Genomic DNA, 16209 nt, shown 5'->3' with positions numbered 1-16209 from the left:
CTGTTGAAAAACAAATGTGCTAAGCGCAACCCAGATGGGATGGCGCATCGCTGCAGAATGCTGTGGTAGCCATGCTGGTTAAGCACCCCCACACCATCACACATCCTCCACCCTGCTTCACGGTGGGAACCACACATGCGGAGATCATCCGTTCACCTACTCTGCGTCTCACAAAGACACGGTGGTTGGAACCAAAAATCTCAAATTTGGACTCATCAGACCAAAGGACCGATTTCCACCGGTCTAATGTCCATTGCTCATGTTTCTTGGCCCAAGCAAGTCTTTTCTTCTTGGTGTCCTTTAGTAGTGGTTTCTTTGCAGCAATTCAACCATGAAGGCCTGATTCATGCAGTCTCCTCTGAACAGTTGATGTTGAGATGTGTCTGTTACTTGAACTCTGTGAAGCATTTATTTGGGCTGAAATCTAAGGTGCAGTTAACTCTAATGAACTTATCCTCTGCAGCAGAGATAACTCTGAGTCTTCCTTTCCTGTGGCGGTCCTCATGAGAGCCAGTTTCATTATAGCGCTTGATGTTTTTTTTGCGACTGCACTTTAAGAAACTGTCAAAGTTCTTGACATTTTCTGAATTGACTGACCTTCATGGCTTAAAGTAATGATGGACTGTTGTTTCTTTTTGCTTATTTAAGCTGATCTTGACATAATATGGACTTGGTCTTTTACCATGCCTATCTTGTCACAACACAACTGATTGGCTCAAACGCATTAAGAAGGAAAGAAATTCCACAAATGTACTTTGAACAAGACACACCTGTTAATTGAAATGCATTCCAGGTGACTACCTCATGAAGCTGGTTGAGAGAATGCCAAGAGTGTGCAAAGCTGTCATCAAGGCAAAGGGTGGCTACTTTGAAAATTCTCAAATGTAAAATGTGTTTTGATTTGTTTAACACGTTTTTGGTTACTACATGATTCCATATGTGTTATTTCATAGTTTTGATGTCTTCACTATTATTCTACAATGTAGAAAATTGTAAAAATAAAGAAAAACCCTGGAATGAGTAGGTGTGTCCAAACTTTTGATATATATATATACTGTGTATATACAGTATATATTTTTTTACAAATTGATATTGCGATATGTAACTGGATCGATATTTTTTCCCTAAGCCTTGTTTCCCTCTGTCACAGTTGTGCCCTATGAGATCAAGACGTTCACCAGTGACCTGTTTGCAGCGGGTACAGACGCAGATGTGTTCATCGTGCTCTACGGCCGAGACGGGGTGTGCACCCAGCAGAGGTCTCTCTGTGTCAACAAGAGGGAGAGGACCATGTACTTTGAGAGGGGAGCTGAGGACATGTTCATCGTTGAGGTACGACCAGACAGTAGTCACCCATAAGACAATGTAAAGAGCAGACAGCTGTGTAGGGAAAATATTATTGTGGAATGAGGACGATGAGAATGTTCCTCATGATGATGATGATGATGATGTTGAGGGTGATGTTTCTGTAACACTGTGGAGTTGGAGGACGTGGGTGATGTCATAGAGAAGATTCGCATTGGTCATGACAACAGAGGGCTAAACGGAGGCTGGCACCTGGACAGAGTGGAGATCAGACGACTGCTGAGGAAGGGGAAGGTACACAGGAGAAAGGCTACTCTGTTACTCAGTTACAGATCTATAATCAGCTTACCCTCCCCAAATCCTAACCTCAACCATTAGGTCAAATTTCCAAATAACTGATCTAAGACCAGTGTCTAGGGGCAGAGTAAAACTACACCAGTCTTCAATATTATATATCAAAATAATACCATTTTTAGTCACAAGGTGGTGCTCTTCTCCTCTCGGAGAGACCTGGAGTGTATTCAGTCACACACTGCTGCTCTGGCTTTCTCTAGGGGTCGGAGACCATTATCTTCCCATGTGAGCGCTGGCTGGCCAAGTCAGAGGATGACGGAGAAACAGTGAGAGAGTTAGTACCTTCTGACATCATAACGGAGAAACTACTACGAGATGGTACCCTGAAAGTCAGCGAGGTTGAGGTGGAAGATGCACTGGAGAGTACGTACACACAGACGCATGCAAACCCATGCTAACACACACACACACACACACACACACACACACACACACACACACACACACACACACACACACACACACACACACACACACACACACACACACACACACACACATTTCGGCCTAAGCACACACGCCCTCATAGACACACCAGCTGGTGCAAACACACACACACACACACACACACACACACACACACACACACACACACACACACACACACACACACACACACACACACACACACACACACACACACACACACACACACACACACACACACACACTGAGGTGGAAGATTCAGTGGAGAGTACACACACGCACACGTACACACTGGAAGCTGGCCATTACAGCAGAATGCAACTCTTTGTTTGTCAGACTCTTTGTCTGCCAAGTAAATAATGAGGCAGTTTTCTGCTTAAATTGGTCTCTTTCTCCGCTGCAGTCACGCAGAGTGTCGGCAATTTGTTCCCATTTGAACACTTCAGTCCATTGTTATGCCTTCCATCTGTGGGTTGTCTATCTGCGTATTCTTAACTGTTATCTGTGCCCATCTCTGCCCGTAGCTCACACTTACAAAGTGTCTGTGATGACGGGCGATGTTTACGACGCAGGCACCGATGCCAATGTCTTCCTGACCATCTACGGAGACCTGGGAGACACTGGCGAGCGCAAACTCAGCAAGTCTGAGACCAACGGCAACAAGTTTGAGAGAGGAGCGGTAAGAGACAGAATACAGACATCACCGTATCCCTAACTATGTATCCTTGACTACATATCGCTGACTACGTATCCCTGACTACGTATCCCTGACTAGGCCTTTCTGTTTATTGGCTTTTGCATCACAGCATAAAATTGTACAATAATTTTAAGGCAGTATACACTGAGTGTATAAACATTAAGAACACCCCCCCCTCCTTTTGCCCTTGACTCCAATGCTTCCCACAGTTGTGTCAAGTTGGCTGAATGTCCTTTGGGTGTTGGACCATTCTTGATACATACAGGAAACTGTTGAGGGTGAAAAACCCAGCAGTGTTGCAGTTCTTGACACAAACCGGTGCACCTAGCACCTACTACCATACCCCCGTTCAAAGGCACTTAAATATTTTGTCTAGCCCATTCACCCTCTGAATGGCACACATACAATCCATGTCAAAATTGTCTCAATGCTTAAAAATCCTTCTTTAACCTCCCCTTCATCTACACTGATTGAAGTGGATTTAACAAGCGACATCAATAAGGGATCATAGCTTTCACCTTGATTCAGTCTGTCATGGAAAGAGCAGGTCTCCATAACATTTTGTACACTCAGTGTATGAGCCCCTGCCTTCTATTCCAGGTGGATAAGTTCACCATTGAGGCAGTGGACCTGGGTCAGGTGTTTAGAATGAAGATTCGCCATGACAACAGCATGATGAGTGCTGATTGGTACCTGGACCAGGTGGAGGTGGTTGATGAGGATACGGAGGAGGTCTTCCTGTTCCTGTGTGAGCGCTGGCTGTCCAGGAAGAGAGAGGACAGACGCATCGAAAGGATGTTCTATGTCAAGGTACTGTTATAAAGGCCTTCTGGTCTTGGTGTGTGTCTGTGTTTGCGAGTGTGCCACAGTGTGTACACCAATTTATATGTGAACTGTACTTCTGCAGTCAGTTTGTGTGTGCATGTGTGTGTGTGTGTGTGTGTGTGTGTGTGTGTGTGTGTGTGTGTGTGTGTGTGTGTGTGTGTGTGTGTGTGTGTGTGTGTGTGTGTGTGTGTGTGTGTGTGTGTGTGTGTGTGTGTGCGCACAAAGAACCCTGGCAGGTGTGTGTGACCTGAGTATTCTCTCAGGGTTACGAGGGGGAGAGGGAGACTCTCCAGGGCAGTAAGAAGAGCTCAGCCCTGATCATGAAGAGTGTGGACAGCAACATGAACAAGAAGAGGAAGAAGGGGGAGGACATCCAAAAGGAGAGCACCAGTCCGTAAACACACACTACTGTCAATATAAACATACACAACCATTCACAACCCCCTCCCCCAGCACACACACATTGACAAAAAAACTAGTTATGAAAAAAGACTGAATTTCACCAGTTTCATACATTGCAATGAGCTGATTGATAACTCCAGACAAAAGTCTTTATTTGCATTCTGCTTTGTAGAGGCAGAGTTTGGAGAAACAGGCTGCTCACCCTTACACATACAATCAAATACATTACCTTGTGTCTCTCCAGTCATCCCATACCACTTCACCATCTCCACGGGGGAAGAAAACGATGCCAGTACCGGCAGCAGGGTCTATGTGATCATCATGGGGCCAAACCACATTCAGACACAGAGGCTGTGGCTGGACCTGCCTGGGGGGAAGAAGTGCTTTGAGTCTGGGTCTCTGGAGTCCTTCGAGGCTCATGGAGCTGACGTTGGTGAGATTAAAAAAGTGGAGGTAAGTAGTTGAAATGGACTGAAATAGATGCCAGCAGAGCCATGTATTTAAAGAGTTGGGCCAATGCAGTTTCTGCATTATGATGCATTTACATGACACATTCTAGAAGCGCCATCCAGAGGTGGTGCTCCTAGTGGCTGGGGACTTTAATGCAGTGAAACTTAAATCGGTTTTACCTCATTTCTATCAGCATGTTAAATGTGCAACCAGAGGAAAAAAAACTCTAGACCACCTTTACTCCACACACAGAAACATGTACAAAGCTCTTCCTCGCCCTCCATTTGGTAAATCTGACCATAATTCTATCCTCCTGATTCCTGCTTCCAAGCAAAAACGAAAGCAGGAAGTACCACTGACTCGCTCAATATGGAAGTGGTCAGATGACGCAGATGCTAAGCTACAGGACTGTTCTGCTAGCACGGACTGGAATATGTTCCGGGACTCATCCGATGGCATTGAGGAGTACACCACATCAGTCACCGGCTCCGTCAATAAATGCGTCAATGACATTGTCCCCACAGTGACCGTACATACATACCTCAACCAGTAGCCATGGATTACAGGCAACATCCGCACTGAGCTAAAGGGTAGAGCTGCCGCTTTCAAGGAGCGGGACTCTAACCCTGGACGCTTATAAGAAATCCCGCTATGCCCTCCGACGAACCATCAAACATGCAAAGCGTAAATACAGGACTAAGATTGAATCGTACTACAAAGGGATGCCCAGCCAGACGAGCCTACCAGATGAGCTAAATTACTTCTGTGCATGCTTCGAGGCAAGCAACACTGAAGCATGCATGAGAGCACCAGCTGTTCCGGACGACTGTGTGATCACGCTCGCCGTAGCCGATGTGAGTAAGACCTTTAAACAGGTCAACATTCACAAGGCCGCAGGGCCAGACGGATTACCAGGACGTGTACTCCGACCATGCGCTGACCAACTGGCAGGTGTCTTCACTGACATTTTCAACCAGTCCCTGGCCGAGTCTGTAATACCTACATGTTTCAAGCAGACCACCATAGTCCCTGTGCCGAAAAAACACCAAGGTAACCTGCCTAAATTACTACCCGTAGCACTCACGTCTGTAGCCATGAAGTGCTTTGAAAGGCTGGTCATGGCTCACATCAACACTATCATCCCAGAAACCCTAGACTCACTCCAATTTGCACACTGCCCCAACAGATCCACAGATCACACAATCTCTATTGCACTCAACACTGCCCTTTCCCACCTGGACAAAAGGAACACCTACGTGAGAATGCTGTTCATTTACTACAGCTCAGCGTTCAACACCATAGTACCCTCAAAGCTCATCACTGTTTTCAACTCTCTAGAGACAGCAAGAGCGGTAGAGATACTCTGAATGATCGGCTATGAAAAGCCAATGACATTTACTCCTGAGGTGCTGACCTGTTGCACCCTCTACAACCACTGTGATTATTATTATTGTCAAAGACTCCAGCCACCCTAGTCATAGAATGTTCTCTCTGCTACCGCACGGCAAGCGGTACCGGAGCACCAAGTCTAGGTCCAAAAAGCTTCTTAAGAAGCCCCAAGCCATAAGACTGCTCAACAGCTAATCAAATGGCTATGCTATGTACATATTACTTCAGTTACCTCGACTAACCACATTGACTCGGTACCGGTACCCACTGTATATAGCCTCGTTATTGTTATTTTATTGTTGCTCTTTTATTTTTTACTTTAGTTTATTTATGAAATCTTTTCTTAAGTCTTATTTTTCTTAAATATTTTCTTAAGTCTTATTTTTCTTACAAGCCCTTGGTTAAGGGCTTGTAAGTAAGCATTTCACGGTAAGGTCTACACCTGTTGTATTCGGCGCATGTGACAAATACAATTTGATTTGATTTACATGACACTGCCAGTCATTAACTAATACATGGGGAATATTTAAACAGTGCTATGTAACTGAATGTCTGGAATTAGACCTACATTCTAAAAGTTGGCCTAAATATATGGCTCTGGGTGCCAAAACTCATTTTGGGTGCCGATAAACTTAAAATGTAGATGCCAGTACTCATCATATTTTAGTGCCAATATTTTATAGGGGGTGCTGGTACTCAAACTGTAGAACATTGAGTTGAGCACCGTTCACATTACACGCACACACACACACACACACACACACACACACACACACACACACACACACACACACTACACACACACACGCACTGTTTGATATGATTGCTCTATGCTCTCTTTGTAGCTCGGACATGACGGCGCCACTCCGGAGAGCTGCTGGTTGGTTGATGAGCTAGCTGTTGCTGTGCCAACCAAAGGGGTTAAATTCATTTTCCAGTGTAAGTGCTGGTTGGCCAAAGATCGGGGCGATGGACTGACTGCCAGGGTGTTCAACGTGTTGGATGCAGATAGCATCACCATCTCCCAAAAGGCAAGTATCATTATATAAGTTCCCTTACTGGTACAGTATTTAGCTGCACTTACTCTACCTCCAAGTTAAACAGCCATTACCTGCTAATACAATACTGAACACCTACAGTACATTGTCATGTCTGTTTTATATACAAAGCAGTGGAGGCTGCTGAGGGGAGGACAGCTCATAATAATATCTGTAACGGAGCGAATGGAATAGAATCAAACACATTGAAACCATGTGTTTATGTTGTTGATACCATTCCACTCATTTCGCTCCAGCCATTACCACGTGCCTGTCCTCCCCAATTAAGGTGCCACCAACCTCCTGTGATACAAAGATACTGTTAAACACATCCTTTTTGTCACACTGATTAGTTTAACTGGAAAAGTATGTTAACTGATTTCAATTAATCAAACAAATGTTCATTGATTTATTTGATTGATTGGTTCATTTATTAGTTGACTGATGAATTAATTGATTGATTGATTGTGTGTTATTGTCAGATCATCTATGAGGTGACAGTGGTGACGGGAGATGTTCAGAACGCTGGGACAGACACCCAGATCTACGTGTCTGTGTTTGGGACCAACGGCACCACAGAGGAGATCCTACTGCAGAAGAACGAGGACAGGTAACAAACACACACCTGGCCAAAAGTTAACCCACCTGACCAAATGTTCACACTTGAACAAATGCACAGATTTAACACACTAAAATAAACACAGCCCAAAGACATCAAGTGGTTTTGAAATGACCAAACTACAATTTTATTCAACATTCGGCACACATTTGGCCCAGCGTCGTCCAGGTTTGGCTGGGGTAGGCCGTCATTGTAAATAAAAATCACATAAAAACAATCTCCAATTAGCATAGAATTGTCTTATCTACTGTGTATGTGATGTGAACTAGTGGTGTTTACAGTATAAAATATTCTCCCTTCATGCATTGCGCTCACACACACTCTGGCTGTCTTTAGGTTTGAGCGGGGTCAGGAGGACACGTTCAGCCTGGAGGTTGATGATATTGCTCCCCTGAGGAAGATGAGGGTCCGTATTGACGGCTCTGGTAGCCGACCTGACTGGTTCCTGGCTAAGGTCAGCACTTGCAAGATGTCACAGTCTACACTCTTAGAAAAGGGTACCAAAAGGGTTCTTCACCTGTCCCCATAGGAGAACCATTTTGGTTCTGGGTAGAACCCAAAAAGATAGCACCTATACTGACTTCATTCAACAATGAGACCACACAACACAGTTGTAGGGTCTTTGATTAGTCAATCAATCAATCAATCAATCAATCAATCAATCAATCAATCAATCAATCAATCAAATGTATTTATAAAGCCCTTATTACATCAGCCGATGTCACAAAGTGCTATACAGAAACCCAGCCTAAAACCCCAAACAGCAAGCAATGCAGATGTAGATTACTTCATGTTTATTGCAACAATAAAATACAATACAATGGTAACAGGTGTAGGGATTTCTGCAGGGATTGCTACATTAACTAAGTGTGTGTGTGTGTGTGTGTGTGTGTGTGTGTGTGTGTGTGTGTGTGTGTGTGTGTGTGTGTGTGTGTGTGTGTGTGTGTGTGTGTGTGTGTGTGTGTGTGTGTGTGTGTGTGTGTGTGTGTGTGTGTGTGTGTGTGAGAGAGAGACAGACATGGGTGAGGCTTTGCTGTCTGTAAGTCTTAGGTCACAGTGTTGCTCAAGTCACAACTTCTCTTGCCTTGGTCACACCGACAGCATCATTGAGCAAAATGGTACGCAGCATCATCTGGATATGTGTGCAACAAAAGTTCAACATTCACCTTCTGCTACCATTTCTGTCAAGTCGTCTACTCAAAGAGTCTCATGCATACGTTCGATAAATCCAACGTACCCACCACACAGAACGCACTGCAACTGTCTCTGCAACGCAATGCTGCAAGGCAAACGTAGCATTCCACTGGAAATGAATGTACTTCTGGTGTACCAAAATGCAATAATGCTGTCGTATGATCGAGGAGTCAGACTCTCTATATCTCTATCTCTCTCTCTCTCACACACACACACACACACACACACACACACACACACACACACACACACACACACACACACACACACACACACACACACACACACACACACACACACACACACACACACACACACACACACACACACACACACACACACACACACACACACACACACACACACACGCTGATCCCTGCCTGCAGGCGATAGGTCACTGGATAATTCAGCCACACACACCAGACAGACACTCACACCACTCACTCAATGCTGCACAGTAGGGGTCAGAGTGCGTCTGGGGTGAGCTTCAGTGAATGGCATGTAATTGTATTGACCCATTTCAATCAGTGTGGGGTTGGAGCCTGGTTGCCTTGTCTGTTCAGTTATTACATTCCACTCCGAGTACATTTGCCAAAGAGACTGGTCTTTCTTCACTCTTCAAATATGAACATTCTATCATTAATGAGCTCGAGGAGATCAGATGAATTGATCCTGATTTGATAACCCTCACAGTTATCCCCCAACCACAAAGGTTATGCAAATATTGCAACTCTCACCTTCAGAGTGCTATCTCACGTTGTGAGCAAAAACATCTTAGCCTTGATTTTAAGCCTCAAAATACAACTTCCCTAGCCAACAGCTAAATGTTTTTGACATTGTTATAATTCTAATTCTATATGTTGTCATGGAAAATGTTAATGTTATTTCCAACAACCAATGCGCAACTCCACTGGAAATTCGGCTGCATATTGAACATTGAGATTGCCGAAAGGCCAGTCTCTTTAGCATATGCCAAAAGGAGTAGAATGTTACAGAGACTGGTACCCAGACTAGGTTGGAGCATGCAGGCTGCAGAGACTGGGATGAATCTGTTCTCCCCAGACACACAAAGCAGCCTGGTCTCATAGACTAGATGTAACATAACAAACATAAATGTGGGACACTCAAATGAATATGATATGTTACGTTTGGTATGGTTACATGAGACAGAAGGTTACTTAAGGCAAAACTGAAAGTAGGGTGGGTGGTTGTTTGGTCAGAGTGGATGAGGAACGGGAACATCTAGCAACCCAAAGGTTGCGTGTTTGAATCTCATCACAGACAACTTGAGCATTTTAGCAACTTTGCAACTACTTACTACTTCTTAGCTACTTTGCAACTATTTAGTATGTTAGCTAACCTTTAACCTAATTCCTAACCTTAACCCTAACCTTAACCCCTAGCCTAGCTAACCTTAGCTTTAGCCACCTACCCACTTAGCTAACGTTAGCCACAACAAATCGGAATTTGTAACATATCATACATTTTGCAAATTTATAACACATTGTAACACATTGTACGAATGTCAATAACTCTGTTCCAGTTCTGTTTGATGGTCAACATTGAATTGGCAGCTGGCTTTTCCCTTTCAGTACAAAATTTACTACGATGCCAAGACCTTACCACTCAGATGGGAAAAAGGCATTTCCTATGCAGGCACAACCCCTCCATGTCTCTCCAAATCACCCAGCCTGCCTCTAGACTAGCCGAACAGTAGCTAAGCAGTCAAGGCTCATACCCAGCCGTGTCTGTCAGTGGCTGGGCCGTGTCCTTGAAATGACCCAGTAGCTGTACAGCATCCCAAAACAGATGTGTGCTGCCAACGTGAACTGTGAACTGGGCGCACAGCCAGCATGCTAATCCCACTCAAATTAATATATTGATGGAAGTTAATGCAGGTTGGGCTGCTGAGCCAAATCCTTGGGTTTTTATAATGGGCTAATTTCTTCAGTTACACCCTGTCCATGACAATGGATCAAATACACTGGGAGAGGCAAGTGCAACAGAGATATGCTCATAATGTTACAGTATTTATATATACAGTATATGTATATTTCTGCATTTTATCACTATGGATTATGGCTCATCTTTGTTGGTATTTGTCTGGCATTGTCCTACGGATAATGTCATTGTCCTACAGATAACGGCATTGTCCTACAGATAATGGCGTTGTCCTTCAGATAATGGCATTGTCCTACAGATAAGGGAATTGTCATACAGATAATGGCATTGTCTTACAGATAATGGAAGTGTCCTAAAGATAATGGCATTGTCATACAGATAATGGAATTGTCCTAAAGATAATGTCATTGTTATACAGATAATGACATTGTCCTACAGATAATAGAATTGTCCTACAGATAATGATGCCCTACTGATAATGACGTTGTCCTACAGATAATGGCATTGTCCTACAGATAATGGCATTGTCATACAGATAATGGAATTGTCCTAAAGATAATGGCATTGTTATACAGATAAGGGAATTGTCCTAAAGATAATGGCATTGTTCTACAGATAATGGCATTGTCCTACAGATAATGGCAATGTCCTTCAGATTGTCTTACATACTGTACATGCATAGTGTTGATTGATGGTTTCTCCCAATATAATTACAGCAGTTATGTAAAGGCATGGAATCCCATCCTCACCCTTTAATATGCGCAATACAATCTAAATGTGTGAAAAGGTTGTTACTGTGGGTAAGAATTTGTCATTGTGTCAGTCACCTTACCTCGTAAAATAATGGTTAATTAATGATAGTTAAAAAATGATAATTAATGAGGATTTCCCCCAGATCATCATGCGTAACCTGACCACAGAGGAGGTGTCAGTGTTCACCTATGAGGAGTGGCTGTCTAAGACCAAAGGACCCAAGAGGACCATGATCTGTGAGATGGCTGCTGTGGTGGACGAGGAGGAGATGGTGGAGATCACCACCTACATTATCCAGGTCAAGACCAGCGACATTGGAGGTGGGTCAGTCAGTCAGTCAGTCAGCCTGCCAGTCAGTCAGTCAGTTAGTCGGTTAGCCAGGTAGCCAGTCAGTAATTCAGTCAGCCAGCCAGTCAGTCAGTTAGTCGGTTAGCCAGGTAGCCAGTCAGTAATTCAGTCAGCCAGCCAGCCAGTCAGTCAGTCGGTTAGCCGGTCAGTCAGCCAGCTAGTCAGTAAATCAGTCAGTCAGTGGCAGTGCACAGACAAACCATATTCTACAGTCTTCATGTTTGTCCATCATGTTTGTGTGACTGACCAGGGTTCCCTATTCATAAAGCGTCTGAGTAAAAAGTGCTAGGATCTGTTTTGCCTTTTAGATTATAATAAATAGATAGGGGGACCTGATCCTAGATCAGAATTCCTTCTCTGAGACGCTTTATGAATACAGGCCCATGTATCAAACTCAAGACTATATTATCCCACTGAATTAAAGCTGAGTAATTACTGTAGTTCCTGAACCACATTTACTACATTTGCTTGTAATCACACTATTCCTCACTTTCTAACAAATCCATGCTATTTATTGTACACTACACCAGATTCAGCTTCAGTCCTGTTCCTAACTAGCTGGGATGTGTCTGTTACATTATATTCTCTTGTTTTACTTTATCTCTGTGGTGCAGCTGAGTCTCTTTGCTGCTCGGAGAGACGCGACGCAGCAGCAGAGATGGAATACGACAATCCATTTTGAGTCATAGAGGCTAATGAAAGAGAAACTCCTCTGAAACCTCTCGCTCAGCTTTGGTTCTTTAGCCGTGCAGTTTTCCACCGCAGAGGAGAGAGAGGCAGACTGCTGTTTGACACGATAGAGGAGCTAGGTGTCTGAGCTAACTTCAAAGAGCTCGTCATTCTGCCCTTGCCTGTGTTACTGAAGACACATCTTCTCACCCAACCTGTGTGTGTGTGTGTGTGTGTGTGTGTGTGTGTGTGTGTGTGTGTGTGTGTGTGTGTGTGTGTGTGTGTGTGTGTGTGTGTAATAATGATAATGAGCAGAGCTGTCACACACAAGACATCAGTGAGGCACTAACTGCTCTGTGAACATTACACACACACACACACACACACACACACACACACACACACACACACACACACACACACACACACACACACACTCGTGAATCAGAGGAAACAGGGCTTCTCTGGTTTCTCAATTGAGGTTTGATAAGGTAGTTGGTTAGTGGTTAATGGGGGACTATTGGAAAGGCAGTCGATGGAAGTAATTTGATTATTTTTCAAGAATGTCGGACTGCTAATGGTGAAGTGATGTTTGAAAAGGCAGAGGGTTAGTAACTGATGGGGAATGTTTGCAGGGACCTGTTTGTAAAATCAGTCTATGAAAGTAAATTGTATTGGTGATTTGATTATTTTTCAGGAATGTCTGAAAAGGCAGTCTAGTGACTGTACGGTTATTGGTGAATGGATTTTTATGAAGGCTGTAGTGTCGACTGATGGCGAGTTGAGCAATGAAAAGGCAGGCAGTTAGTGATTAATGGAAGATGTCTGAAAAAGTTAGTGAATTAGTTTGTAAAATACATTTTTAAGGCTGTTGGCTATACCTGCTAAGGGTGAGTTGAGATTCATGAAGGTGTAACAAAGGTGGTTCAGTGAACCATGTTTGCATGGCCTTTAGCTCAGAGGGCTAACACAGTCTTGTGGTGCGCATGAGATCTGGGTTTGAATCCCAATCAGCCAATAGCACCGCAGTTTTTCATAGAAGTTGGTGACTCTCCTCCCTCTCCGCACAGGGGCAGGCACTGACGCCAACGTGTGGATCATTGTGTTTGGAGAGTGCGGGGACACTGGGACCCTGGCGCTGAAAGAGTGCCAGAAATCCAACAAGTTTGAGCGCAAGCAGACAGATGTGTTCCGTTTCCCTGACATGCTCAGCCTCGGGGAGCTCTCTAAGGTTCGGGTGTGGCACGACAACTCAGGTGAGCCAATCAGTCATCAGGAATATGATGACATGACAGGGAGGGGAGCCAATTACGATCACAGTGAACCAGTCAAAATATGAAACCTGCACACCTATTGACTGTAACTAAACTTGCACTGTGTGTATGCACCAACTGATAGTGAATTACGTAGATCAATTCTTCAGGTTTCTCAGCAATACTTTGACTCAAAACACAACAATATATGTTTCACGCCGGTCTTTCCCGTCACTTGTTTCCTACTCTATTGTTATGTCATGATCAGGGCCTGCTCCAGGATGGCACATAGAATACATTGATGTGAAGGATGAGGCCTTGGACAGGACATTTCGCTTCCCCTGCGACCGCTGGTTGGCCCAGAACGAGGACGATGGTCAGATCATGAGGGAGTTGTCCTGCGCCAACAACGACATTTTAGACCTCAACGAGAAGACCAGTAAGATCAGCCACACACAAGCCTTCTCTCTTTAGTAGGGTTCAGTGTTTCTCCTGGTCTGGTCATCCAGTCAGGAAAATCTCCTAGCTTTACATTACTCCAATCAGATCATAATGAAATCACTACAGTGTACTGTATTATGTAATCTACTTTGAATCCTATTCTATTGCAGTGTTTCTCAAATGCAGTCGTCACGTAACCCCAAGGTTGCAAATGTTTGTACTAGCCTGCTAAGCTCTTTATTAGCTGAATCAGGTCTGCTTGTAATGGGCAAGAAAAAACATTTTCAACATTGGGGTTACGCCAGGACTGGACACTGACCATACTAATGTCAATGTTTGCCTCATGTACCGTTCATATGAAGAGAATACAGTCCTCCCTGGGCCAAGCTAATGCACTGTCTACTTTTGATTGAAAGAATATGAAATTATTACCACCACGGCGGACACAGACGACGCAGAGACCAAAGAGAACGTCTGGATTGCACTGGAGGGGAGGAAGGGGCGTTCAAAAGAATTTATGATGGAGAACTCATCAAAGAAAAAGAGGTTCTTGCGGTACGCTGCTCTTCAGAATAGTTTTAAAAAACAGGGGTTTTGTTTGTGTAAAGAATGAGCAGAAATTATTGGGGTTTTCTCCCTTTTTTATTACGACAGCCAGACTCATTGGAATGATCTCCCTTGGCACAAGGAACGCTTTTACAGACAACAGTATACTCTACTCTCAAGGAATTCAATCACTAGTAATAAACTCATTAGACATTTCCAGGCATGTAAAGAAGAGCTCATGAAATCTAATCCTACTTAATCTATTTTTCTAGAATAACATTTTTGCTAAATGATTTATTAAGTCAGTTGTAATATTATTCCCTTGTCATATTCTTTAATGGTTTAAGGTTATGTGGCTTTGTTATTTTCATTCAGGGGAAACAAGGACAAGTTTGAGTTCTCCTCCAAACAGCTTGGTGACATCGCTGGCATCTGCCTGGGCCACACCCCCAAGGATGGGAAGAAGGTGAAAGGTGAGGCGTTCTGGCACGTGGAGGAGGTCGTTGTCATAGAGAAAGTGCTGGGCAACAGGTGAGTGACCCCTAGCCTGACCCCAGGTATATAAACCACCTGGGGCTTATTCGGTAGGGTGCAAAGCCCTGCAGCTCGCAATATACTGTGTGGAAACCCAGGAGTTTTGTGTCTTGTGGAAGAGACAATCATTCTCCTTCTCTATCCCAGGTTCATATTCATCTGCAACGCCCTGATCCCCCTCTCCCCGAAGAGGGACGAGTTTGTGACCATCGAGTGCACCAAGGCAATCGAGAGCTTCGCCAGCAAAGCCCGCAGCCTGGTGCCCGTCAAGTACGAGATCATCCTCATCACGGGGGACGAGAAGGGGGCAGGCACCGACGCCAATGTCTTCATCACCATCTACGGCTCCAACGGTGACTCGGGCCGCCGGTCGCTACGTCAGAAGTTCCGCAACCTGTTTGAGCGTGGCCAGACGGACCGCTTCCTGTTAGAGATGTTGGACATGGGTGAGCTGCTGAGGGTATGTGTGGAGCACGACAACACCCGCCTCAGCCCCGGCTGGCTGCTGGACCGCGTGGAGGTCACCAACACGGCCAACGGTGTCACCACCATCTTCCTGTGTGGAAAGTGGCTGGACACCAAGAAGGCGGACAGACAGATCTTCAGGGTCCTCTACCCAAAGTACTAAAGACCTCATATTGAGACTTCTCCACTATATGAAAACGTATGTTAAGCCTCAGGACTTGCACAGCAGAGGATAGAGGCCTCGCCGTGTGTTGGACCCAAGCAACTCTGTAATGGAGAGATTCAAACTCTTTGAATGGAGTTTGGATGTGGGCAACAGTTTCATTGTTTTATTTTATTACCTCTATATGGTCATGATCTCAGGAAAGGAAAATGTTTATATATTTATTATTACATTTCTAGAATATCTTATAGTTTAGCTTTATTGCATTACTACCAACGTTTATGGTTAACACACAATAGGGTCATAAGACCAGGTAACATGATTGTGCCACTATTTTAAAAGTACCCATTATCAGGAATGGCATGTTGCTCAGCTGCTTGGTTGTAAATTAAGTTTTATAAAAGAGTATACTATTTTGTACTGCTTATTCCAAAACA

The 16209-nt window shown here is 44.2% G+C and overlaps 1 protein-coding gene across 1 annotated transcript in view; it reads left to right on the top strand.

Moving 5' to 3' along the window:
- Positions 1-16192, top strand: part of loxhd1a (lipoxygenase homology PLAT domains 1a) — a 46586-nt gene extending 30394 nt beyond the window's left edge. Inside the window, exons 26-41 of the mRNA XM_014140204.2 lie at positions 1151-1332; positions 1483-1599; positions 1860-2022; positions 2610-2764; positions 3383-3592; positions 3871-3997; positions 4254-4462; positions 6694-6879; positions 7368-7495; positions 7841-7958; positions 11496-11673; positions 13441-13626; positions 13892-14062; positions 14481-14619; positions 14986-15141; positions 15292-16192. Of these exons, the coding sequence (XP_013995679.1) occupies positions 1151-1332; positions 1483-1599; positions 1860-2022; positions 2610-2764; positions 3383-3592; positions 3871-3997; positions 4254-4462; positions 6694-6879; positions 7368-7495; positions 7841-7958; positions 11496-11673; positions 13441-13626; positions 13892-14062; positions 14481-14619; positions 14986-15141; positions 15292-15772 (2906 nt within the window). The 3' untranslated portion in view covers positions 15773-16192. The remainder of the gene's footprint in view (positions 1-1150; positions 1333-1482; positions 1600-1859; positions 2023-2609; positions 2765-3382; positions 3593-3870; positions 3998-4253; positions 4463-6693; positions 6880-7367; positions 7496-7840; positions 7959-11495; positions 11674-13440; positions 13627-13891; positions 14063-14480; positions 14620-14985; positions 15142-15291) is intronic.
- The last annotated feature ends 17 nt before the right edge of the window (positions 16193-16209 follow it).

Source organism: Salmo salar, chromosome ssa01 (assembly GCF_905237065.1).
Source record: "Salmo salar chromosome ssa01, Ssal_v3.1, whole genome shotgun sequence".
Classification (NCBI taxonomy): domain Eukaryota; kingdom Metazoa; phylum Chordata; class Actinopteri; order Salmoniformes; family Salmonidae; genus Salmo; species Salmo salar.
Note: the sequence above shows the minus strand (reverse complement) of the source record. Positions and strands in the feature narration are given on the sequence as shown.